General features: G+C 42.3%; 1 protein-coding gene across 2 annotated transcripts; it reads left to right on the forward strand.

The window, feature by feature from the left end:
• Positions 1-1971: 1971 nt before the first annotated feature.
• On the forward strand, positions 1972-22693 carry LOC105984524 (protein artemis-like). Of its 2 annotated transcripts, XM_013014742.1 has the most exons (14): positions 1972-2166; positions 5042-5093; positions 6683-6767; positions 9094-9153; positions 11915-11970; positions 13383-13484; positions 14017-14089; positions 14239-14379; positions 14522-14623; positions 15934-16070; positions 17707-17761; positions 19449-19537; positions 20811-20905; positions 21731-22693. In XM_013014742.1, the coding sequence occupies exons 1-14, from the start codon at positions 2058-2060 to the stop codon at positions 22651-22653; spliced, it is 2079 nt and encodes a 692-aa protein (XP_012870196.1). In that variant the 5' UTR covers positions 1972-2057; the 3' UTR covers positions 22654-22693. The 2 variants fall into 2 exon arrangements, with proteins under 2 accessions (XP_012870196.1, XP_012870197.1); XM_013014743.1 differs by lacking the exon at positions 5042-5093 and having other exon boundaries at positions 2127-2166.
• The last annotated feature ends 4983 nt before the right edge of the window (positions 22694-27676 follow it).

The raw sequence follows: 27676 nt of genomic DNA on the forward strand, positions 1-27676 counted from the left end.
CTCAAGTGGGAGAGCACTATCCTTGAGCACAAAAAGGCTCAGGGAAAGTGCCCAGACCCTGAGTTCAAGTCTCACAACTGACAAAAACAAACAAACAAAAGACCCTTCTCACTCAAATCCAACGCCTGTGGGAAGAGACATCTCTACTAATTGATCTTTCCTTAATCTCCACATTTTTTTCAAGCATACTTCCTGTTAAAAATACTGTTATTTGTTGCCTTGACTTTTTCTATCACACTATATGCTCTTGATTGGGCATGCTAGACTTGAGAAAAAACAAAACAAAACAGCTAAGGGGACAGTGTCCAGGCCCTGAGCCCCAATACTGGCATGCACACACACACACACACACACACACACACACAACCACCACCACCACCCACCACCACCACCACCAACAAGTAACATTGTTGTGCACATTTTACAGTTTGATTAAAAACACTCACTGGAGGAATTTCTCTAGGTATTCTGTATTCTAAAACATATACTCTCTTCTGAAAAGCTTATTTTAGTCTTCAGATGCCAAAAAGCTGGGGATTGTGTCTCCCTCTTTTCTTTTACTTCTAAAAGAGCCAAACAAAGGATGTGCTCCTATAAGAGTACCTGTAAACTAGTCTTTACTAATTTCTGTCCTTTTTTCCCCTCACTCTATTTCCTTTATTCTTTTATATTATATCCCTATGGAAAGAAGAGGAGACAAATAACTAAACTGAGCATTATCTTGTCCTGTCTCTCCAGGAGCTCCAAATTCTGAGAGATTCTGTAGGTATGAGCCACTGCAGATTTTGTTGCTAAGCATGGACATGCTAGACCAAGAATAATTCTCCTTTATCTAGAACCATCCCCTTGAAATAAAGTCAAAGGACTTGCCAGTAGTAGCCTGGCAGAATATTTGACTTCAATTGTCAATTGTGACATCTATTTTTCTCCCTTCCTTTCCTACCTCTCCCTCTTCCTCTTTAAGATTTCCCAGAACCTGTACTTGAATAGAATTCTGGGAATCATGGCTACAAGCACAAGCTGATACACCCTTTGAGGATGGCATTCTGATTTCTAACTCTTCTAGGAAGAAATCGTTCCTGGCTTCATTCCCAGATCATTTTCTGTCTCCATCAAAGTATGGAGTTACTGTATTCTGAAAATCTATGGTCTCCAAACTGGTTGATCACTACTTAATGGCACATCTTAGTGAGCTCTGTAACTATCAAAGGTTTTGTCTCTGTGTCCTGCAAATCATGATTTCAAAAAGGCTTCTAATTGTTTAATCCAATTGATCAATAATACTGTGATGTCTAAAAAATAAAAAAAAATACTGTGAAGTCTGACTTGCTAGGAAGCAATGTCTGACTTACTAGGAAGAGATACAAAAAAGCCATTGTATGTATTTGATGGATGATCTCCACACACACACACACACACACACACACACACACACACACACACACAATTTTATTTTTTGTCGGTTGTGCGGCTTGAACTCAGGGCCTGGGCACTGTCCCTGAATTCTTTTGCTCAAATGCTAGCGCTCTACTACTTTGAGCTACAGCCTACTTCCCGTTTTCTGGTGGTTAATTAGTGATAAGAGTCTCATGAACTTCCCTGCCCCGGCTGGCTTTGAACCGCAATGCTCAGATATCAGCCGCCTCAGTAATTAGCATTACAGCCGTGAGCCACCAGTGCTCAGCTGCAATCGGCTATTCTCAGTCTGCTCACTTCCCTTTTTGGAGCACAAGCTCATGGTTATACGGATTCCCTCCGCGACAGGTCTTCACACGAACAACAACTGCGTTTCTTTTGTGGCAGAAAGAGACTCCGAGCAGGTGCTGCGGCTGGGCTCACTGCGCAGGCGCTCAGCGGGACTTAAAACTCGACGATTCTCCTCGGCGCCGCCCCTCTGCCTCCGGCCGCTAGGATTGGACGAGGGCTGAACTCGGTTGGCCAACGGCGAGGCGGCGCGCAGGGTCCCGGAAGTGGCGGCGCGGTGGGGCCGGGGTGGTCCCGGCTTCCGCGCCTAGCAGGGCTCGGCGGCAAGGTCTTGTCCTGGCTTCGGTGGCGCCATGAGCTCCTTCCAGGGGCAGATGGCCGAGTATCCCACCATCTCCATAGACCGCTTCGACAGGGAGAACCTGAGAGCCCGTGCCTACTTCCTGTCCCACTGTCACAAAGGTGAGTCCTCCGCGCCCCCAGTCTTGGGCTGCCGGGGTCAGAGGTCGGTACCGCCTTGCAGAACTGTGATCAGATGCTGCTATTACATTTTTGTTTTATTGTCTTACTTTTGTGTTGGTTCTGGGGCTTGAACTCAGCGCCTCACACTCTTCTTTGGCTTCTGTGCTGAAAGCTGCCTCTCCCACTTGAGCCCCTGTTGGGTTCTTCTGGTCGCTCTGCTAGTAGAGATGGAGATTTTTGAGGTTGACTGAGCTCTTCTCCTGTACTCCCCCACTTCTCTTGACCCTGTGTAAGAAAAACAGATTCCAGGTTAACCAGTTACACCCTCAAACGTTAGTTAGCAAGCACCCTGCCTCCTCCATAGACACAGCCAAACAACCTCCTCGGCTTGACCAAATACCAGCTACTGTTCATTTAGCTATCATCACTTACAGAGCTCGGGCCTGCTTTGAACTGGCCATCCTCCTGCCTCTGCCTGCCCAGGCATGCACCGCTACTGTTGGCTCCCCTCACTTTTCAGAAGTTCTGTCCATCTCCAACAGGAGACCGGTGGAGCTAGTCGTAGTTTGTTGTTAGCATTTGTTAGACTGACTCATGAATCACCAATTCTACCAACGAAAGCAGTTTTATTCACAGTGCTAATTAGCACAACCATTAGCACTGATGAGAAATCAAGATAAACTGGAATGCTCCAGTGGCAGCCTCTTCCAGTGCTACCTTCCACAACAGCTTGAGAAGGTCTGAACTCTACTGTAGAGGAGTGAAGCAGTCTCTCTCTCTCTCTCTCTCTCTCTCACACACACACACACACAGACCCCAACACTACATATACTTACCTAGTAAGCAGGAGGCTTTAAGTTAAATCCCAGGACTGGAGGAGAGGAGGGGAGAAGAGGGTGGGGAGGAGAAGAGAAAAGAAGAAAGCGAAGAAAAATAGAGGCAAAATAGTACTGTGATCAGTTGAGGGTCTGTGATGTTTCAGAATAATATTTGTGGTTTGGTTTTATTGAGAAACCACTGCTGGATGAGGATGCCTTGGTTTTTATTGTTTTGGGTTGAGTCTAGAATTCAAAGTGTGATAGCTGTTAAGAAGAAAATTCCTTAGTCCTGAGCCTCAGATTCCCTTAGGACCAATTGGGAAGGGGCTTAAGGGTGAGGGAGGATCCAGGATGCAAAGCTATAGGGTGCCACCTACTGAGTTAGTTCAGAAACATGAAGTACAATCTTGATTCACCTTCCTTTTTTTTTTTTTCCTCTGTGACACAGCTTCTTCGGAAATGGATTCCTGGTTGGGTTAGTGTTGCTGACTTCTTGGTTTTCACTGGGTACAGGAAGCCCCAATTATGTATTCCTGCAGTGGTGGTGGTAATTAAGAGATCAGACATGGTTTGATTTCGTTCCACAATTTAGAAGTGTTTGGTTGTCTAGGTCTTTACAAGCCAAGGATTTGGAAAGTATAATAATACATACTTTGTATAGAGTATTGCTTAAGGGTTGGCTTTTTCATTTGTCTCTGTGGATTGGAGGGTTGAGGCTCAAGTCTGCGTGACTGTGACATCCCACCTTTGAGTCCTGAAGTCACTGGAATGATTTCCTAGCAGAATCTCTGGAAGCAAGCTTGGAAGTCTAGCTGAACTAACTTTGTGGTAGAGACTGAGCGAGTTCCAGGGTGTTGTGAGAAGACAGTGAAGAGAAGGACTCTCAGTTCTCCACACATGAAATTTCAGTTCCTTCTTCTACCAAAAACTATTTCTGTTTCAGTGCTTGGAATCAAACACAGGGCCTCAAGTATTTCTAGGCAAATGCCCTACCCTCAACTATACCTCGACATTTTTCTTTCTTTCTTTCTTTTTTTTTTTTGGTGCTGATCCTAGGGCTAGAACTCAGAGCCTGAGTGCTGTCTCTAAGCTCTTTTGCTCAAGGCTAGCACTCTACCACGTGAGCCATAGCTCCACTTCTGACTTTTTGGTAGTCTCATGGACTTTCTAAATGCCTGGACTGGCTTTGAACTGTGATGGTCGGATCTCAGCCTCCTGAGTAGCTAGGACTTTTCAGTTTGATTGGTCTCACTGTGTAACCCGAGCTAACTTCAAGCTGATCTTCTAGGCTGTCTGGTGCCTGTCTGGGCTAAATTGCGTTCTTTTCTTTTTTAAAAAATAGCAGTAGTCTTGAGCACCAATAGATATTAGATAGGTACATGGAAATTTCTGATTAGGAAACACTTATCTCTTGCATAGTTCTAAGGTTACTTGGAGTTCTTTAAGGTTTTTTTTTAAAGAGGAAAAACATACATTTGCGATGTGATTATTTAATTTCAATGTAGTAGTTCAAGGGTGGACAGTGTTTAGTGATTCCTGTCTTTTTACCCAAAGGATTCATCAGCCAGTTGCTGGTGGCTCGTACTTGTAATCCTAGCTACTCAGGAGGCTGAGATCTGAGGATTACAGTTCAAACCCAGCCCAAGCAAGGAAGTCTGTGAGATTTTTTTTTTTTTTTTTGTCTGTCGTGGGCCTTGAACTCTGGGCCTGAGTGCTGTCTTTCAGCTCTTCAACTCAAGGCTAGCACTCTACCACTTGAGTAGATTCTTATCACTAAAAAACTGGAAGTTGAGCTGTGGCTCAAAGTGGTAGAGCACTAGCCTTAAGCAAAAAAAAAAGCTCAGGAACAGCCCCCAGGCCTTGAGTTCAAACCCAGTGCTTCACAACAACAACCAAAAAGGGTTTGTCACATAGAGAAGAAAGAGCCAGTGGTCAGTGGAGAGTGAAGGTCCTGTATTTTCTCTCACCAGGAACTTTAAGATGGCAGCTCCAGTGGCTGAGGCCAAGGAATCCTCTGATAAAGAACATGTTTATGATTCCTATTCTTTTGCTTGTAGATCACATGAAAGGATTAAGAGCTCCTACCTTGAAAAGAAGGTTGGAATGCAGGTAATAAGATACTGCTGCTGCTGCTGCTGCTGCTGCTGCTGCTGCTGAGTGTGGGTAATAATTGAGAGAAAATATCAGAATATCTAGACAGCACAGTACTTGCATCATAAGGGACAATGCAATGCGATGGACGTTTACCACCTGAGCTTATATCCAGATGGGAGGACTTGAACCAGTACCCGAATTCCAGGCCCTCTGCCTCCTCTCAGTCATCCTTCCTAAAAGATAACTTAAAAAAAAAAAAAAGATAACTTCTATTTAGGCTTTGTACCATGGGTTAGCTTCCATTGCTTTTGAACTTTCTTTTTTTTGGTCAGTTGTGGGGCTTGAACTCTGGCCTTGGGTACTGTCCCTGAACTCTTCAGCTCAACCAGTTGAACCACAGTGCTACTTCCAGTTTTCTAGTGGTTTATTGGAGATAAGAGTCTCAGGGGCTTTCTTGCCGGGGCTGGCTTTGAACAACGATCCTCAGATCTCAGCCTCCTGAGAACTAGGATTACAGGCATGAGCCACCGGCGTCCAGCTGCTTTTGAACTTCTGTGAAGAGAATCATACCCAATAGACTCTTATTTGTTTTTGCAGTACTAGGATTTGAACTCAGGGCCTTGTGCTTGCTAGACAGGTGCTCTGCCACTTGAGCCACACTCCAGTCTTATCATATTTACTTTCTTATACATAACTTTTATTTTCATGTGGTTCTTCCATACTAGGGCTGAAGCAACAACTCATTTGTTTTCATTTTATAGGAGTGTGTGTGTGTGTGCGTGTGAGTGTGTTTGGAGAGACAGAGAGAGACAGAGAGATAGAGAAGAGAGAGGATGGTGTTCCATTATCAAGAATTCTATGGTACCATTGTTTTATTTTCTTTCTTTTTTGGGGGGCAGGGAAGAAGTTTGAGCTCAGGACCTTAAGCCTACTAGACAGGTGTTCTAGGGTGTTGCGCCCCAACCCTTTTTATGTTCTTGTTATTTTTCAAATAAGGTCTTTCTTGTGTTTGCCTAGGACAGTCTTCTGACTTATGCTTTCTGGTGCAGCTGGAACTAATAGCATGCACCTCCACACCTGGCTTGTTGAAATGGGGTTTCATTTACTTTTTTGTTGAGACTCTTCCCAATGTCTGCCTCCTGAGTACCCGTCATTGAATATTTTCTTAAACCTGAATGATTGGATTCTCTTCCTGAAGTTGTTGCCTCAATCTGAATTCCAAATTCTCAAGTATTATAGCCTGGAGAGCTAGCTTCAACTGAAGTTCATGCAATGCTTCTACCATATTTTGTGATTTAGGCACTTTCAAAGATATGCTCAAGTTTAAGATGAGGTAGCTGCCTTTCCACTCAAAGAAGGATCTGGTTTTTGTTTAGTTTTGTTGTAGTGGGATTTGAACTCAGTGCCTTGGGCTTGCCAAACAGACACTTAACTAACCACTTGAGCCATGCCCTCAGGTCCAACGCCTGTGCTTTTGAGGGACATTTCAGTTCTAGACCATAACAGATATGTTGGGACTTCAGCTTAACACAAGAAATAGATTTCGGAGTCCCCAAGGTGACTCATTTTGGATCAAACTTAATTTTTTTGTCTTTTCCTTTCAGCTTGAAGGTTTTCTTGTACTGTTCTCCTGTTACCAAGGAGTTGCTGTTAACTAGCCCAAGATACAGATTCTGGGAGAAGCGAATAGTAAGTTTTGCTGTTTTGAATAATGTTAATTCTTGGGGAAGTAGGGGAGAAGTTTTAAGGGTAGATTGAAGAAAGCATTGGAATGATTCAAAACGCAACTCTTTACCCACTACAGTGACCAAGTTAATTGAGCAATTTAAGGGAGACATTTAGTCTTTTGTCACTCCACAGTTTAGGGAAAGTCAGCATTTAGTTGTTAATTTGTTTTTCTTCAAAAGTTTAACCTACATCTTTTGCTTTGTTTATTTAGTCTTAAGGACCCTACCTGTATTCTAATATTTTACAATGTAGAACATCATTAGTATAATTGCTCAGTCTGTTTATTCAGATCATGAGCTAAATCAGGAAAAATAAACATTTTATAGGTTATTAATAAGAAAGGCATAAAAATGGCAGAATAAGAAAAGTAGAATGGCCGGGCGCTGGTGGCTCATGCCTGTAATCCTAGCTACTCAGGAGGCTGAGATCTGAGGATCACGGTTCAAAGCCAGCCCGGGCAGGAGAAACTGTGAGACTCCTATCTCCAATAAACCACCAGAAAACCGGAAGTGGCGCTGTAGCTCAAGTGGTAGAGCGCTCACCTTGAGCTGAAGAGCTGAGGGACAGCGCCCAGGCCCAGAGTTCAAGCCCCACGACAGACAAAAAATAAAAAAAAAGTAGAATGAAGCTAGGTATGGTAGCACACACATGTAATCATGGGACACTAAGGCAGGAGGATCAAGAGCTTGCAGGCCAACCTAATCTGCATAGTAAGACTGTCTTAAAAAAATACAGAAGGGGGCTGGGAAGGTGGCTCAGTGGTAGAGCGCTTGCCTTGCATGCCTGAGGCCCTGGGTTCGATTCCTCAGCACCACATAAGCAAAGAGAAAAAAGCCGGAAGTGGCGCTGTGGCTCAAGTGGTAGAGCGCTAGCCTTGAGCTGAAGAGCTGAGGGACAGCGCCCAGGCCCAGAGTTCAGGCCCCACAACCGGACCCTCCTCCCCTAAAAAAATAACAAATGTCCGCATCAAAGGTATAAGACATTTAATCCATATTGCTAGATCACCTTGGTTTGCTTGTTTTTATTATTTTTTTTGCCAGTCCTGGGGTTTGAACTCAGGGCTTGAGCACTGGAACTGAGCTTTTTGCTCAAGTCTAGCACTCTACCACTTGAGCCACGGAACTACTTCAGCTTTTATTGTTTATGTGGTACTGAAGAATTGTACCCAGGGCCTTGTGCATGCTAGGCAAGCACTCTACTACTAAGCCACATTCCCAGCCAGATCACCTTAATGTTATAAATCTGCTCTCCAAGAATCACAGGGGCTGGGAATGTGGCGGAGAGGTAGGGTGCTGACCTAGCATGCACAAGGCCCTGGGTTCAATTCTTCAGTACCACATAAACAGAAAAACCTGGAAGTGGCCCTGTGGCTTAAGTGGTAGAATGTTAGTCTTGAGCAAAAGAAGCTCAGGGACAGTGCCCAAGCCCTGAGTTCAAGCCCCAGGACTGGCAAAAAAAAAAAAGAAGAAGAAAAAACTATCATAGCAGTTACAATGATAGACTAAAAAACAAAGAATTGTCTCAGCAGTTTAAACTTTGGCCAACAGCCAAAAACCTGGCAAGCAAGCACACAGGACAGGCTACTCCCTATTTATCCCTAAGGAACCCGTAGCAGGCCCCGCCTTCTGCTTAGATTGCTTGGTGATTGGCTAGTTTGAATAGGGTAAAATGTATTTAAATAAGGTGATTTTGAAATAAGATTAACAGTAAACAAGTAATCTCAAAATATCCTCCCCCCCTCTGCTATTCTTGTACTATCTAAGATGTGTCTTAATTCCATCTTGAAAAGAAACAAGTTTAAGACAAAAACCTTACATTTGAAAAATCCTTCCTTATCCCAAAGCAGTTCTTTTCCTTAACAAGAGCCAATCCACCAAGCCAAAGCAGGAACTTTTAAGCAACTTTTAAGAAAAGACAGTGTTTCTTACGCTTAATACAGGTTTTTGTTTTTGTTTTTTTTTTTTGGTTGTGGGGCCTGACCTCTGGGCCTGGGCACTGTCCCTCAGCTCTTCAGCTCAAGGCTAGTGCTCTACCACTTGAGCCACTTCTGGCTTTTTCTGCTTATATGGTGTTGAGGAATTGAACCTAGGGCCTCATGCATGTGAGGCGAGCACTCTACCACTGAGCCACCTTCCCAGCCCCAGTACTGGTATTTTTGCTTTATCATGTTTCGAACATAATGAAATCAAATTGCTCTGTGTGGAATCTATGTAACTTCTTCCCTTAGTTCCCTCTAGTCTGCAAAGCATGAAGAACTGATAGCATGCTTCATCTTGTATTTCAACAGGTATCAATTGAAATTGAAACTCCTACCCAGGTATCTTTGGTGGATGAAGCCACAGGCGAGGTAACTATGAATTGCTTTTGGATTTTCTTCTTACTGCAACAATGATAGAGTTGCTCTTTCTTTTTGACTTCGAATGCTCATTTAACTGTCCATTAAAATTATTAAACTTTCCGGGGAAAAAAAGCAACCAAGACATTTGTGATTGTTTTAGACCCTGTGAGCTGCTATCACAAATCTGCGGTAGGCTGGGGCGTCTTGCATAATTCTGCTTCACAGAAGGCTGCTATGCACTGTGTTGTCCTGTAAGAGAGGGGCAGAAAGCTCCCCTTTAAAGGGCAGGTCCCCACATGCACCTCCATGTTTATTGCAGCGCTGTTCACAATAGCTAGAATATGGAAACAACCCAGATGCCCCACCACAGATGAATGGATCCAAAAATTGTGGTATCTATACACAATGGAATATTATGCAGCCAATAGAAATGATAAAATAATGGCATTTGCAGGGAAATGGATGAAGCTAGAAGAAATCATGTTTTTTTTTTTTATTTGTGAACATACTGTACAGAGGGGTTACAATTACATGGGCAGGATAATGCGTACATTTCTTACCAAGCATTGCAGCCTCCTCCTTTGGTTTTCCCCCCTCCAGAAGAAATCATGTTAAGCGAGGTAAGCCAGGAGCAAAGAGACAAACGGTATACATGGTCTCCCTGATAAGCGGATGTTAAATCCAAAATGTTAGGTGATACGACAAAATTAACAGGACTCAAGAAACAAAGAACTTCCACTCATCTGGTTGAACCACTACTAAATATCCCCATGCTGCTGATCACATGTATGGTGTATACGAGTACCCCGTTATATGTTATAGACCGTGATAGACAATTTGCTCCAGGAAAGTTAGAATGAACTTGTGACTTTAAATGAGCATCATTATTCCACAATACTGTGAAATTTGGGAAATTATGTAATCACTTAATCACAATAAAAAAAAAAAAACACCAGAAAACTAGAAGTGGCGCTATGGCTCAAGTGGTAGAGCATGAGCCTTGAACTGAATTGTTCAGGGACAGCTCCCAGGCCTAGAGCTCAAGTCCCACGACTGACAAAAAAAAAATGAGAGGTCTTTCATGCGATTGTTTCTAACAATATTTATAAGATTATGTCTTTGTTGCCTTGTATGTCCCTCCCCCACGGTATAACCCCTGCTTTCACTATATATGATGTTGGTAGATGTGGAGGGGAAGGGAAAAAACAAATTGTTAAAACACGGATACAGGAGGACCCATTGCAACAATGAGATGTACAAGTCGTTATGTCGAAAACAAACTTTACAACTTTGGTGGGAGGGACGGGGGGGGGGCGGGGAGCGAAGGGATGGGAAGGGGAAACAAAGGAGGAGGCTACAATGCTTGATAAGAAATGTACTCATTATCTTACCCATGTAATTGTAACTCCTCTGCACAGCATTTTCACAATATAAAAATATATTAAAAAATAAAAATAAAGGGCAGGTCCCCAGTTCAAGCCCCACAATTGACAAAAATAAATTAAAAAATAAAGTAAAATAAAATAAAGGGCAGTGACCCCACCGGGGAGGTCCTCCTTTCAGAACTGAGCCCTCCCTCTGAACAGCCAGGTAAAATCACTTTGGGAGCTAGGAAAAATTCACCCTGTACATTCATTCAGTCCATAAAAGTACTTACTGCCCACATTGAAAGATTTGAGCATGACATTATTATTATTATTTGTTTTACCAGTTCACAAGGGGAACTCTAGTTTTATGTGATGTAATGGGCACATTTATTACCTTTTTTCATACATATTTTTTATTGTAAAAATACTATACAGAGGGGTTACAGTTACATGAGTAGGGTAACGAATACATTTCCTATCAAACATTGTTATCTCTTCCTTTCATTTATTACATTTTATTAGAATTTTTAGGATGTGAAATAATGGTTAATATTTTTAAAGTGAATTTATTTCTCTTTGTTTTGTCGGCCATGGGCTTGAACTCTGGGCCCGGTCGCTGTCCCTAAGCTCTTCAGCTCAAGGTGAGTGCTCAACCACTTGAGCCACAGCGCCACATCTGGTTTTCTAGTGGTTAATTGAAGATAAGAGTCTCATGGACTTTCCTGCCCAGGCTGGCTTTAAACCGTGGTCCTCAGATCTCAGCCTCCTGAGTAGCTAGTGCCACCAGTGCCCAGATCATTGTAACTTTTTTTTTTGGTCCGGTCGTGGGGCCTGAACTCTGGGCCTGGGCGCTGTCCCTCAGCTCTTCAGCTCAAGGCTAGTGCTCTACCACTTGAGCCACAGCGCCACTTCCGGCTTTTTTATTTTTGCTTATGTGGTGCTGAAGAATCGAACCCAGGGCCTCATGCATGCAAGGCAAGCGCTCTACCACTGAGCCACCTTCCCAGCCCTCATTGTAACTTTTTATTGGGTCATTTTCTTTTTACTTTTTTCTTTTTTGTGCCAGTCCTGGGGTTTGAACTCAAGGCCTGGGTACTGTCCTTGAGCTTTTTTGCTCAAGGCTAGTACTCTACCACTTGAGCCATGCTCCACTGTTGCTTTTTAGTGGTTAATTCTAGAGAAGAGTCCTATAGACTTTCCTGCCTGGGCTGACTTCTAACTTTGATCCTCAGATCTCAGCTTCCTGAGTAGCTAGGATTACAGGTGGTAAGCCACTGAGCACCTGGCTCAGACCACATTTTGTTTATCCATTCATTCATTGCTTGACCCACATTAAGATATATTATCTGCTTTATTTATGTAAGTTTTGGTGATTACTTCAGTTGTTGTGTTTTTCTTTTCAGAAGGAGGAGATTGTTGTGACTCTCTTACCAGCAGGTCACTGCCCAGGATCAGTTATGTAAGTGGGGCCCTCTATTTTGTTTCTTTACTATAGATAAACATGTATTTTATGTGTAGAAATCATGTTTTAGGATCTGAAAGATTGCTATGGGTAGGGAAATTTGGCCATTTTTCTGGCCAAGTTCAATCTCTAAAATGAACTTGGGAACCTTGGTGAAGGTTGAATTTGACATGTGGCTTTCTGCTTGGTGGCAGTCTTCAGTAGTTACTTCTCCAGTTATTTTGCTCAGTCTTAGTACCTGGAGCTTTCTCTTCAAGAACGAGATCCCCAGGTTTAATTTTGAGTGGAAACTTAACTACAGGACACACTAACTACATGTCAGTAGTATCTGCATTGTTACTCCTATCTCCGTGTGTGTGTGTGTGTGTGTGTGTGTGTGTGTGTGTGTGTGTGATATACTGTTTTTTATAAAGGATGTGTGTAGTAGGAAGCACTTTCCTTGGATTTGGCAGGTAGAGTATGGGGACAATAGATCTTGTTATCAGCTATCTAGGGTTCCAAGAAGAGTACCAGTGAGGAAACCCCGCTCATGCTTAGGCTGCAGAGCTCAGTGGCATACTGCGCGTGCGTGATTCATTTTCTCCCTCAGTGGCCCAAGTTCCGCTAAAGACATGCCATAGAACTCAGAAATTCTACTTTATCGCTTTATTTAATCGCATGCCCTTTCATCGTGTTTTTGGGGGGTGAGTGGGTGCTGGTTGGTGTTTGGAAGGTAGATCTTCACACAGTTAAGGGCAGGGAAACACTGAGCAGATCACACAGAAGTTTAATTAGGCCGTTGCCCAGGGGACAGGAGCATCCTGCATCCGCACAGCCGCCTTGCCCACCTGCGGGACTTAAAAATCACTGCGTTTCCCTCCTAGCTGGAGGTTGGGTGTAAATAATAAACATCTGAAGTATGTGTAGGGTCCTGTGCCTAGTCACATGGACTCAAGCGTGGTGTATGCGGAGAGCACTGCAGTGGTACAACTCCTTTGAACAAAGAACTCATCATCTAACAAAATGAATACCTGGAGGCTGAAGTGTGGGGTGTGTGTGGGGGGGGTGAGATCAAGAGGAGGGGGCAGATGAACAGAGAGAGGAAGGGTGGGCGAAGGCAGTCATAATACTCATTGTACAGACGTGAAACTGGGACCAGGGAACTTGAGGGCAGGGGTGGATGGGTTTGGGGAGAGACTGAGGGAGAAGATGTGTTGTACCCACAAACTGACATGTTGAATTGAAGCCTTTGTACAACTATTTAAAGATAGTAAAAAAATTGTTTTTGAAATGTCTTTTGATTTTAAAAAAACATTGGCTTTTTAGTGTCGCTTGGTCAAAACCATGTATTATAAATCCATGCATAAGGCAGGCTTCCTGATCTTCCTTTACTAGGACTTTGTCTGAGACTTGCAATATTTCCTCTTCAGGTTTTTGTTCCAGGGCAACAATGGAACTGTGTTATACACAGGAGATTTCAGACTGGCTAAAGGAGAAGCTTCTAGAATGGAGCTTCTGCACTCTGGGGGCAGGTACTGGACTTTCTCTACTTCTTGACTTTTTAAAGGAAATGTTACTGTTCATTTACCACCAAACACAAGCTTTTGTTCCTATTGAAAATCAAATATGGGCTCTGGTGTGGTGGCACATGCCTGTAATCCCACCCAGTTACTCAGGAGACAGAGGTAGAAAGACAAAGTTAGCATTCAATCTTAACTGAAAAACTGTAAAGCAAAGAACTGTTGGCATGGCCTTGGAAGTTCAAGGCCCTGTGTCAATTCCCTGGTGCTACAGAATGAAATGAAAAAATTGATGGTAATGATTAAATTGTTCAACTTGAAATGGGCCCATAGAACTTTCTGTGGGTTGAATGGAGTAGATGGCTTTGTCAAAATTGATTGGATCCTTCATTTAAAATCTATAGTGTGTTGTTTAGAAAAGATTTCCCCATAAAATGGCTTAATGTAATTAGAATTCCAAATGGAACAGAGCTCCCTGTAAAATAATTTTACATGTAATTTATGTCACATGATATGTATGACTCACACGCTTTTTCTTTTTCAGGGTGAAAGACATCCAGAGCGTTTATTTAGATACTACTTTCTGCGACCCAAGGTTTTATCAAATTCCAAGCCGAGTAAGTCTGCCTGGAAAATGGGTGATGGTTGGGCATAGCTGTGTGTCTAGCTGGATAAGTGTGGGATGACGGGTGCTACTTGTGTTGGAGAGAGATGCATGGGGTAAGGTTCTTCAGAGTGTTCAGTGTTTCTTAAAACTCCTATGTAGGAGGAGTGCTTAAGTGGAATCTTAGAGCTGGTTCGAAGCTGGATCACAAGGAGTCCGTACCATGTGGTGTGGCTGAACTGCAAGGCAGCGTATGGCTATGAGTATCTATTTACCAACCTCGGTGAAGAACTTGGGGTCCAGGTACTGTGGCCTTTGCTCTTCCCTTCCATCCTCCCTACTTCATCCTCCTTTCCTGTCCCCCCTCCTCACCTCCCTGCCTTCCCCTTCCCCTGTGCCCAGGAGTAATTTCTGGTCACCTGCTTCTATTGGTTATTTCCTGCAGGTGCACGTGGACAAGCTGGACATGTTTAGAAATATGCCCGACATCCTCCACCATCTCACAACAGATCGCAGCACTCAGGTCCATGCGTGTCGGCATCCAAAGGTATTGTGTGTGTGTGAATGAGTACTTCCTATTTTTCTCAGCGTCCCTGCAGGGCAGAAACCTTCCTGTATATCAAGGACTCATAGATTCTGGTTTTTATTTTTTTCTTGGGTGCTGTCAAGGCTGGCACTCTACCACACTTCTACTGCAGGCTTCTTGGTGGCATAGAGTCTCATGAAATAGTCTTCCCTGAGCTAGGTTCAAACCATGATTCTCGTATCTTGCCTCCTGAGTTGCTAGAATCACAAGCATGAGTCACGGTGCATGGAGAGATTGTTTTGAGGTTTTTCATGATCCTAAGGTGGAAATCATACATCTATGTATAACTGTATCCCATGAACATATGCTTCAGGATTAATAATAGGCAAACTCTGAGTTCTTCTTTGTAATGAAATTTAGCCTGAGACATTTATTTGTAGTAAAAGTAGTTACATGGTATAACCTACAACTTATACAATATGTTCATATTCCACTACTATTTTTTGTTGTTGTTGTTGGTCATGGGGCTTGAACTCTGGGCACGTGAACTACAGGGCTACTTCCAGTTTTCTGGTGGTTAATTGGAGATAAAAAAAAACAAACTTAAAAAAAAACCTTTTAGTTTTATTTTGAAAGCTTTTTTGATTTTTTGTCAGTCATGGAGCTTGAACACAGGGCCCAGGTGCTATCCCTGAGCATCTGTGCTCAAGGCTAGTGCTATTCTGGCTTTTTCTGAGTAATTTATTGGAGATAAGAGTCTCTCATAGACTGGGCTGGCTTTGGTGATCCTCAGATCTCAGTCTCCTGAGTAGGTAGGATTACAGGTCTTAGTCACTGGCACCTGGCTTTAAAAATCCTTTTAAGTAGTAAAGTTGACAGATTTGTTCAAAGAAGATGATTGCCTTCAGCACAGAAGCCCTTTTACACCAGGATAGTTCTCTCACATAACTGCAGTCTGATTCCCTGACTCAGGAACTTTAGCATCAGTATAGTACTAGTAGTAGCTAGAGTGCAGAATTCCTATTCAGAATAGACTTCCCCTGCTGTCCTTTATAGATTTTGGAGAGAGGAGCCATCCAGGAGTTCACTAAGGGTCATACATTGCTGTCAGTCTGCCTTGAATGGTCTCTGGATTTGGTGTCCAGCCTTTTTCTTTCTCATTCTGAATTCGGAACCGTCCAGCCCAATCATCGTTCAAAATGTTTCTCAAGTTGGAATCACTCACTTGTTTCTTCATGTCTGAAAACTTAACCTACATTTATATAATTTTACAATTAGATAAGTTGGCAAATGGTATTGAAAATCTGTAATATGTGTTCATCTTCTTTTAGGCAGAAGAATATTTTCATTGGAATAAATTACCCTGTGGGATGATTTCCAAAACTAAAGTTCCACTGCACACAATCAGTATTAAGCCATCCACCATGTGGTTTGGAGAAAGAACGAGGAAAACAAATGTAATTGTGAGGTAAGAAAGCAAGGACACACAGGGCGCTGGTGGCTCACACCTGTAATCCTACCTACTCAGGAGGCTGAAGACCCGAGGGTTATGATTCAAAGCCACCTGGGGCAGAAAAGTCTGTTAGACTCTTGTGTCCAATTAACCAACATACACAAAAAGCTGGAAGTGGTAGAGGGCCAGCCTTGAGCAGAAAAAACAAAGCAAGAGCTTAAGTCCCTAAGTTCAAACCCTCGTACTAGCATAAAAACAAATAAAATTTTAAAAGGGGATATGCTCTAATTCTAGGAAATAATTTCTTTAATTCACAACTTAAACTAAAGGGATGTTACTTCCAGTTCCATACTAGCCGGTGTACCCAGAAGTCTGTTGTAGTGAGAAGATTAGATGTGATGGTTGGAGCCCCAGGGAATCTGAGTGCTGTGAATTAAAGAGTTGTTGATGGAGAGCGTGGAATTCATTGGAAAGAGGCCTTTCCAGTGATACCACCTGAGCGGCGTTGAGTTGTTTAGAATGTTGGAGAACAGATTTCTACTTCTAGAAAACGTTTACTCCTGTCCCAAGAAATTGTTTCTGGTTATTGGATGGTGTTATCTTGGAATAGCCTAAATGGGAAAGGTGTGAACTTGGTTCAGTTTGTTTTTTTTTTCCTCAGTGACTTTTTTTTAATGTCAGTTGTGGGGCTTGAAACTTGGCCTGGGCACTGTTCCTTAGCTCTTCAGCTCAAGGCTAGCACTCTGCCACTTGAGCCACAGTGCCACTTCCGTTTTTTTGGTAGTTAATTGGAAATAAGAGTCTCATGGACTTTTCCAGCCTGGGCTGGCTTTGAATTGTGATCTTCAGATCTCAGCCTCCTTAGTAGCTAGGATTACAGGTGTGAGCCACTAGCACCTTGATTTCAGTGACCTTTTTTTTTTTTTTTTTAAGATTCTTGAAACACTTTACCATGTGTTTTCCAGGAAAAATACAACACCACCCATCAGAAAAATATAAGTGCATTTAATTATAATCTCATTAGTATTGAATATGGTTTAATCTTTGCTGATGTTATTTAGAAAATGGTATTACATTATCACAGTATTTATTTGTGAAGAACACTTCTGCATACTTACTAGTCAATGCTTTCTCTTTTGAAACTAATAATCACATCTTTCCTTTTCAACTCTAATAATGTATTCATTCACTTGTTCAACTATCTATTTGGTGCTTGTCCTGGGGCATGAACTCTGGGCCTGAGCACTGTTCTTGAGCTTTTGTGCTCAAGGCTAGTGCTCCACTAGTTGAACTACAGCTCCACATGCAGCTTTTGTTGCTTAATTGTAGGTAAGAGTCTCACAGACTTTCCTGCCTGGGCTGGCTTTGAACTACAATTTCAGATCTCAGCCTCCTAAGTGGGTAGGATTACAGATGTGAGCCACTTGTGCCTGGCCTATTTTTTAATTGTTATTATAAAGTGATTTACAGAGGGGTTTACAATTATATAAGTTGGGCAAAGAGTACATTTCTTTTTGGACAGTGACACTTCTTTTGTTTCTTAAGGAAAAAACAACTTGTTTCCACTTCCTGGAATTCACTTTGATACATGTCTTATATGATCAGAGGCACAGTCACTGATGTTTTCCTGTTGTGTGTGTGTTTGCTTTAGGACGGGGGAGAGTTCCTACAGAGCCTGCTTCTCCTTCCACTCCTCCTTCAGTGAGGTAAGGGGCTCCCCTAGCTCAGGCCTGAGCTGTTGTGCAGCATTCAGGGTGAGAAGGCTTCCTTCATGTCTGTTCATTGATCTCCTTTCCTTTCAGATAAGTTTTAGAAACAGGTGATGCTTCTTGTGCATGGATTCTGTACTTATTTGTTTGCTGATTTATGATGACACAGCTGTCAACTCCACATTAATATTTACAGTGCTTTAGGCACCTTGGCAGACATAGTGAAAATGTGGACCACTTGATAACACATGTGATTGGCAGTACCAGTTGACACAATGCCTTTTTTTTTGCTGGTCCTGGGGATTGAACTCAGGGCCTGGGCACTGTCCCTGAGCCTCATTGTACTCAAGGCTAGCACTCTACCACTTGAGCCACAGTACCACTTCTGACTTTTTCTGAGTAGTTTTTTGGAGATAAGTGTCTCACAGACTTTTCTACTAGGGCTGGCTTTGAACTTCAGTCCTCAGATCTCAGCCTCCTGAGTAGCTAGGATTACAGGCATGAGCCACCAGCGCCTGGCCATTGTCTTCTTGTTTTAGCTTTTTGTATTACAAACAAGGGTTCTTTTTGTAATCTAATGAATGCCATCATTTTCAAGTGTTTTTTTTTTTTTGTCAGTCATGGGACCTGAACTCTGGGCGTGGTTGTTGTCCCTCAGCTCTTCAGCTCAAGGCCAGTGCTCTACTACTTGAGCCACAGTGCCATTTCGGCTTTTTCTGCTTATGTAGTGCTGAGGAATCAAACCCAGGGCCTCATGCATGCAAAGCAAGCACTCCACCACTGAGCTACCTCTTCCCAGCCCATTTTTCAAGTGTTTATGCTTTTTATTTTTCTGTCAGTCATGGGACTTGAACTTAAGGCCTGGGTGCTTTCCCTGAGCTTTTTTGCTCAAAGCTAGCTACCACTCTACCACTTGACCCACAGTGCCACTTCCAGTTTTTAGGTGGTTAATTGGAGATAAGATTCTCATGGACTTTGCTGCCTGGGCTAGCTTTGAATTTGGATCCTCAGATCTCAGCCTTCTGGGTAGCTAGGATTCTAGGCATGAGCCACCAGCACCTGGCTTTTTAAATTTAATTTTTAAAATTTATTATTATAAAGGTGATATACAAAGGGGTTACTGCAGGAAATGAGTGTATTTCTTTCTGGACAGTGCCATCCCTTCCTATGCTCTCTTCTAGTTTTCCCTTCATGATCTTGTGTTGTTTTTTTTTTCCATTTCCTGGAATTCATTTCAATAAACATAATTTTATTCTATCAGATGCACACACCTTGTTTTCTTATTTGCATTCTAGTTAACTCAGTTATAGTTAACTCACCTGAAAGATTTGTTAAATATGAGCATCTGACTTTTTTGGAGGAGACAAGGAGATTCTATACTGAAAATATGGAATCTTTGAGTCCCATTAATCAGGCTCCTGTGGAGCAGATCCCCTGAGTGGAGTTGGAGTGTCCTGGCTCCCAAGACCTGCTGCAGCTCTGTGTTGCAGTGAATTTGGAGAGGGGCCCCCAGTGTTGCCTATTTTTCTCAAGAGGTTTCCGGATGATGTCCCATGTGTAGCCAGCACCAAGAACCACAACCATACAAATTTTGCTTCTCTTTCCCATGGCTTCCTCTTAAGCCTTCTTCAACACCCCAGATTTTCACTGTAGAGATTAATTGTTCCTTTTATGTTCCCCCTAGATAAAAGATTTCTTGAGCTACATCCGTCCTGTGAACGCATACCCAAATGTCATTCCTGTAGGTATAACTCTGGATAAAGTTAAAGAAATGTGAGTAGTTCCTACTTGTGGGCCATGCCGCTCCCTTGCTGGGTTTTGTCTAGGAGACAAAAGGGTGCTTTTGCCTCCAGGTTTAAAAATGTAGAACCTATTTCTTTCATTCATTTCCATGTTTCCTTTCCATTCTTTGCATAGCTGAATGTCCAAGGAGTGTTGCCATGTTGTCCTCAGTTGAGTCTTAGCTCCACCATTTCCTTATGTGACTTGGTCAGACAAGATGGCAATTTAACTGACAGATAGAAGCAGGCCTAATGTTGAGAACCAAATATGCCATAAAGGGTTAAATTTGAACATACGATGGAGTGGTTGTTAAATGCGTGCCCCCTAGCTTATATTTCTACCGAGCAATTGTGCACTAGGCAGAGAATGACCTCCATTTGCACAAAGAAGTGGTAGCACAGCAGAGGTTCTAGAAGGTTCCAGGAGATGGATATGAATAGGGATTGTAGGATGTGGAGGCCTTGTGGTGGGCAAGGGATCTTTGAGGCTCTCTACAGGTGGGATGCTAGGTTTTTTGCTACCTGGCAGAAGCAAGCAGGTGCAATGAGAGGAAAACCCCTTCAAATCTTACTTCTGTGTCTTAGCTTTCAGCCTGTGGCTCTAGAATGAGATCAAATTTGTTAGATTCCTGCAAGATGTAAATAAATCCCATTGAGTGGGATCTGGGAAACAGCAGTGTTTTGTGAATGCCAGAGGCCGTTGTCTTACTGTTTTAGGATAGGGTCCTACTGGTCTGTGTTGTAAGAGCAAAGATCAAAGGTTTGTTTTAGTCTACTAGCAATTCCTTCACTTCTGCCAATTCTACTGGTTGTATTCAAGGACTTGTATTTACCACTTATATACTGAAGTCAAGTTGTCATTATTATTATTAAGCATTATTTTCAGTGTTTAAAAGTATGGTATGCTGGGTACTGGTGCCTCACACCCATAATCCTAACTATTCAGGAGGCTGAGATCTGAGGATTATGGTTGGAAGCCAGTCTGGGCAGGAAAGTTCATGAGACTTTTATCTCTAGTTAACCCCCAGAAAGCCAGAAGTGACATTATGCGTCAAAAAGTGGGAGAGCACTAGCCTTGAGCAAAAGAACTCAAGGACAGAGCCCAGGCCCCGAATTGAAGGTTCACAAGGGACAAAAAATAAAAAATAATAGAAAAGTAGTGGTGTGTTTTCTCCTGTGCCATTTTTTTTCTAAGATCTATAAGTGATGTTTGCCTCCCAGCAGCTCTTCCCAAAGGAAACATCAAATATTCTCATTAATTTCAGCTTAAAGCCTTTATGTCGGTCTTCCCAAAGCACTGAACCAAAGTATAAGCCCCTTGGAAAGCTGAAGAGAGCTAGAAAAATCTACCTAGACTCAGGTAAGAATGGTCCTGGGTTCAGTGGTGTGGATTTCCTGCAAAGACTGCTTCTCAGGGTGTTCTGGTTCGTGAATGTGACCTTGACAATTTAAAAAAAAAAAAAGAGTAAAGGAGTTTGCCAAACCCTGGTAGCTCATGCCTGTAATCCTATCTCAGGAGGCTGAGATCTGATGATTGCTGTTTGAAGCCAACTTGTATAGGAAAGTCTGTGAGACTCTAATCTCCAATAAACTAATCAGAAAAAGCCAGAAATAGCACTGTGGCTCAAGTGGTAGAGCACTAGCCTTGAACACAAAGAGGGCTCAGACAGCGCCCAGGCTTTGAGTTCAAGCCCCAGGACCAGAAGGGAAGGAAGAGTGAAGGAGTTAAAACTCCTGGAGGAGTCTACAATGAGTAAGTTTTGGCCAAATAAGTGAATTGGCAGCTTTTGAAAGGGACAAATTCTCTGAAACAGCCAAAATTACTCAAGAACAAAACTTGACTACTTAGTCCTATTACTATTAAAGACACCAAATTTGTAGTTAAAACTTTTCCCCAGTGAAAATCTTGGTCTAGGTAAGTTCTACAATGCTAATTCACCATAAGCTTTCCCAGAAAACAGAATAGAGGAACACTTCACAACAAATGCAGCAGTGTTCTGATACCAAACTATACAAGGTTCGTCAGAATATCCTAAAATAAGAGGCCTTTTGTCTTTGATTGTGCAGTTCCAACAACTAAAAACATAGGTAATGCTACCAATGACATGATCATTGAAAGCACAAGCTGACTCCCTTTCCCTTTATCTTGTCTTTGTCTTGTACACCTGTCTCACTTGCTCCACAGAGGAGGAAGACGATCTCTTTGATGACCCCCTGCCAGTACCTTTAAGGCACAAGGCTGCACACCCAGTAACTCTTGAGCCTGGGGTATTTCCAATAACTGCACTATCACAAAACCAGCCAGAGAAACTGATGCAAAGCATCGAATGCTGCAAAGCAGAGAATATTCAAAGCTCTTCTTTGGCCAACTTTATAGATTGTGAAGAATCCAACAGTGAAAGTGAAGAAGAATCAGAAATCCCACCTACACTGCCTAGAGCTCTGGGCTCTGAAGAATTTCCCCAGCAGAGTGCTGATGTGGATGTACCACAATGGGAAGTATTCTTTAAAAGAAATGATGACATCACAGATGAGGGTTTGGAAATTTTCCCTTCTTCCACAGACACAGGGGGCTCTCAGTCACCCAAGCTTTTCAGCGACTCTGATGGGGAATCAACCCATGTTTCCTCCCAGAATTCTTCTCAGTCAACACATATAACAGAACAAGGAAGTCAAGGCTGGGATAGCCAGTCTGATACTGTTTTGTTATCTTCCCAAGAGAAAAACGTGGGGGATTTTACCTCTTTGAACCAAGGTGTCAAGAAAGCAAAAGCCAAAGAGAACATTCCTGCCTCACAGATGGAACAAAATGTACTCTTCCCAAAGGACATTCACTCTGATGTTAAGAGCAGAGAGCAAGAAACAAGCATAGTTCCTAGTGTGGAAGGACCAACTATTGTGAGCGATGAGGAACAGCTACCTTTGGAAGAAAGGTTGCTGTGTCTTAGCTCAAGTGCAGATTCACAGAATTCCTCTGACTTTGAAATTCCCTGCACTCCAGAAGCTGAGTTACCTAGACAAGAACACTTACGTTATTTATATGAGAAACTGGCAAAAGGTCAGAGTATAGTAGTTGACAAAAGAAAATGCTCACTTTTAGATACTTAACACTTGGTCCTACAACAGTCATTAAAAATATTTCACAAAATGGCAAGTTACAATGAATCAAAATTTTCAAGTCAGCCGGGTGCCAGTGGCTCACACCTGTAATCCTAGCTACTCAGGAGTCTGAGATCAGAGGATCAAGGTTCAAAGCCAGCCTGGGCAGGAAAGTCCATGAGACTCTGATCTACAATAAACCACCAGAAAACTGGAAGTGGCGCTGTGGCTCAAGTGGTAGAGTGCTCGCCTTGAGCTGAAGAGCTGAGGGACGGTGCCCAGGCCGAGTTCAAGCCTTCAGCACTGACCAAAAAAATTATTTTTCAAGTCATTTTTTAAAGGAAGGATATAAAGGGAAACATGAAAAAGAACAGAGGAAGGAAATAAACACCTAAAATGATAGAACTACATCTGAAAAATTAATTACACTAGCTGGATGCTGGTGGCTCACGCCTGTACTCCTAGCTACTCGAGGTTAAGATCTGAGGTTTGTGGTTCAAAGCCAGCCGGGGCAGGAAAACTCTATGAGACTATTATCTCCAATTAACTACCAGAAATCTAGAAGTGGCACTGTGGCTCAAGTGGTAGAGTGCTTGCCTTGAGCTGAAGAGCTCAGGGAGTGTCCAGGCCCAGAGTTCAAGCCCCATGAGTGACAAAACAAAACAAAAATAATTACACTAAATATAATTACTACACACTAATGAAAAAACAGACTCAGGGATAGAACTAGAGCCCACCTATGTGATGTCTACAAGAAACTTAAACCAAGTGATCAAGTTAAAAGTGAAGGGATAGAAAAGGCATATCATATAAACATTTAAAGAGAAGTGGCTATATTATTTCCTAATGACATAAGGTCTGCTTCATTAAGAAAGCATAATCCTAAATGTGTATGCTTTAACAGTTTCAAATACATGGAGCCAAACCAGCTGAGAAATTTAAGCTCAATATATTAATATACTTCTCTTAGTAAGAGAAATAGTATATATACAAAAAATAAGAATTGAGTGAAACTATTGACCAGCTAGACCTAACTGAAATTTAGAGGACACTCCAACATCTTTTGGAAGTATGAATAGAAAATTCACCACATTACATATCCTCAGTCATGAAAAATAGTTTAGGAGAATTAACTTGAATCTACTACAATAAAACTGTTGGTTCTAGGGGAGGAAAATCAGGATCTTATCTCAAAAGATGTTGGACCTCTTTAAAAATAATAATTTTATTATTAAAGTTTTGTGGAGAGGTATTACCAATTCATAAGTCAGTTAATGACATGGACAATGTTCCCCCCTTTGCTCACTGCTGTACCTCTTATAAAACCTTGGAGCTGGGTGAGGGTCTACAAGCTTGTAATCTCAGCTACTCAGGAGGCTTAGGCAGCAGGATCTTAAGTTCTAGGCCAGCCAGGGTAACTTAGCAAGATCTTGGTATGAATAGGGTGATAAAAATAGAACAATTAGGATGGTTGAGAATTAAATGGCTAGACTGGCTGGAGCTTAGCATCTACACCAGACAAGTGTGCATTGGTGAGCAAGCTGATAAAAAAGCTGAATCTGGGTGTCCATCCCAAGATGAAGGTGAAGAAATGCTCACTCAGTCTTGAGTTTCCACTGCAAGGCAAGGCAAGGTACAGAGGCTAGAGCTGACTCTGTCTGAATCTCCACTCCGAGACAAGGAAGGGTGAAGAAGTGAGCAACCTGGCTGCCCAGAACTCAGCATCTGGGCCTGCCCCTAGTCAATGAGGAGCACTGGAGTGAGCCAGATCTACAGAGCACCTAACCTGGTTGGCGTATGTCTATACACAAGTGGTAGACACTGTTTGTCCTTTATCTTCCAAAACATTCAACTGGAGGTCTAGGAAGAAAACAAAACTTCAGTACAGTCAAGCCAGAGCTATCCTGAGCCAGGCAAAGCTGAGGCATTTAGAGGGGCAGTGATTAACCACTAGTTGGCTCAGACTTCTGCCACCCAATACCTTTTCGCTGTCACATTCTGGGAACTACCCCACAGAATCCAGGCAGAGTTGCTCAACTCTGGAATTGCTGCTATTAAACAAGATCTTCCCTGCCTCCAGCTGGTGACCCTAACCTAGGCCTAAACTGCAGGCAGAAATCTAAGGACCACCCAGGTGCCAGTGGCTCACACCTGTAAGCTTAGCTACTTAGAAAAGGTTAAGATCTGACAATCATGGTTTGAAGCCAGTACAGGCGGAAAGTCCGTGAGACACTTATCTCCAATAAACTATGCAACAGTCAGAAGTGTGCTGTGGCTTAAATGGTTGAGCATTAGCATTGAGCAAGAAGGCTCAGGGACAGTGTCTGGTCCCTTGAGTTCAAACCCCAGGGCCGGCAAAAAGAAAAAAACTGAGGACTAGGGACTACAGGAAATCATCCATTATATTGCTACAGTGCAGCATTTGCTCTTCAACAAGGAAAAAATAAATTTAAAAATATTTTTCAAATATTTTATATTGTCATCTCTTTACTCTCCTATCTTTTGTTTATAAATTGTTCATCAGGTGTTTTATTCTGTCTCCTCCTTTTTCCTTATTTTCTATCCCTTTGCAACCTTTGACAACACCACCTTCTAGAAGAATTGAAATACAGGAACTGGAGGCACATCTTAAGTGGTAGAGCACCACCAGACTTGAGCAAAAAAGTCAAGTGAGAACATGAGGTCTAGTTCAAGTCCAAGTGCTGACACACAGAAAATTGAAATACATTTGTGCACAATAGTATATTATCTTCAGTGCTCAAAACTTCACTGTCAAGCCAGGTGCCAGTAGCTCACACCTGTAATCCTAGCTACTCAGGAGGCTGAGATCTGAGGATTGTAGTTTAAAGCCAGCCTGGGCAGGAAACTCCGTGAAACTCTTAATCTCCAATAAACTACCAGAAAACTGGAAGTGGCGCTGTGGCTCAAGTGGTAGAGCACTAGCCTTGAGCTGAGGAGCTGAGGACAGCGTTCAGGCCCAGAGTTCAAGCCCCATGACCTCATTTCTCCTAATTTTCTAACTCCTATTCAAATAAAACTTATTTTTCTAAACCTCCACTGTGCCATTAGAGAATGATAGTTCCATTTATATATAACATGACTGGTTGTATAGATAATATTGCCAATGGTATATTATACTTCATGTATGTATCTGGTTTGTTGAAATGGTGAATTGTTATTTATAAATTAGACCCCTAGGGGGTGAGAAGTGGATGCTAATCCTGCCAATACTAGTCTTGCCAGGACATATGAAACAATTCAGTGGAAAGACTTCAGGTTACTAAAGGCTGTCAGCCAATGAATTGACTACAGATGACCAAATACCAAAGTAGAAACACAAAATATGAGAAAAGAAACATGATATGAAAAAATTCAACATTCAAGAAAGGATTGGAATGATAGTGGATTAAAGGAAATCTCAATTACTCAGGACTATGGCAAGAATGATCAATGAGATGAAAGAGGACATGCATAAATGTCTAAAAAAATAAAATAATACAAGAAAACAAAAGACAGAAATTTAATTGAGATGATACAATTAGAAGTGGCAAGTAACCTATAAAGTCAAGTCCATCAGAATAACATTAGATTTCTCAACAGAAACCATGAAAGCAGGGATGGAATGAGATATTTTAAGTGCTGAAGTAACTGGTATCCTAGATAACTAGCAAACCATTCATAAATGTAAAATAAAACCCTTCTGTGATGAACAGAAACAAGTGATTTATGACCCCTAAAGCACTGCAGAAGATACTCAAAAGGAAACCTATACACCAAAGATGAAGATAGGGGCTGGGAAGGTGGCTCAGTGGTAGAGCGCTTGCCTTGCATGCATGAGGCCCTGGGTTCAATTCCTCAGCACCACATAAACAGAAAAAGCCAGAAGTAGCACTGTGGCTCAAGTGGTAGAGTGATTGCCTTGAGCTGAAGAGCTGAGGGATAGCGCCCAGGCCCAGAGTTCAAGCCCCACGACCAACATCAACAACAAACAAACAAACAAATGAAGATACATGAAAATACAGAGGGGAAAAAAAAATCACACCAGATGAGTAGATAAGCAAGTGAAAAGCAGGACTCATGCTACAGTAATAGCAGGAATTACTCTATATCTTTCAATACCAACTCTGAATGCTGTCATCTCAGTTTTCCCAAAGACAGAGTCTGGTGAGTTGGAGTAAAAAGCAAGACCACCATTTACTGCATACAAGAACCATATCTCACTGGAAAAAACAAAAAACAAAAAACCACACACATACAAAACCAAAAGGGTGGAAAAATGTCTTCCAAGCAAATGGACTCTGGAAACAGTCCATTGATAGGTATACTGATCAGAGTACATATCAAATCAACATTAGAAGACTGACCATTTCATACTATTAAAGAACAATCGTGAAAATAACAGTTGCTAACATGTGTACCAAATGTAGCTCACCAAACTTCATTAAACCAACACTACTAAATTTAAAAGCACAGATAGACTCCCCAAAACAATATTAGGGGAATTCACCTCCTCATGCTCACAAAAAAATATCAGTTAAAAATCAACAAACTTCAGAATTCAGTTGGAAGTAAGCTGGGTGCCAGTGACTCATGCCTGTAATCCTACCTACTCAGGAAGCTAAGATCTAAAGATTTTGGTTAAAAGCTAGCTCACACAGGGTCTTACCTCCAGTTAATCACCAAAAAGCCAGAAGTTGAGCTGTGGTTCAAATGGTAGTGCACCAGCCTTGAGCAAAAAGAAGCTTAAGGACAGTGCCCCTGAGTTGAAGTCCCAGGACTGGCACAAAGAACAAAAAAGTCAAGTATGGTTTTAGGCCTAGAAGCTGTGATTTTTTTTTTTCCGTCAGTTGTCGGGGCCTCTGGGTGCTGTTCCTCAGCTCTTCAGCTCAAACCTAGTGCTCTACCACTTGAGCCACAGCACTACTTCTGGCTTTTTTTTTTGTCAGTCGTGGGGCTTGAACTCTGGGCCTGGGTGCTGTCCCTCAGCTCTTCAGCTCAAGGCGAGCGCTCTACCACTTGAGCTACAGCGCCA

The sequence above is a fragment of the Dipodomys ordii genome, unplaced genomic scaffold (genome assembly GCF_000151885.1).
Source record: "Dipodomys ordii isolate 6190 unplaced genomic scaffold, Dord_2.0 Scaffold24, whole genome shotgun sequence".
NCBI lineage: Eukaryota > Metazoa > Chordata > Mammalia > Rodentia > Heteromyidae > Dipodomys > Dipodomys ordii.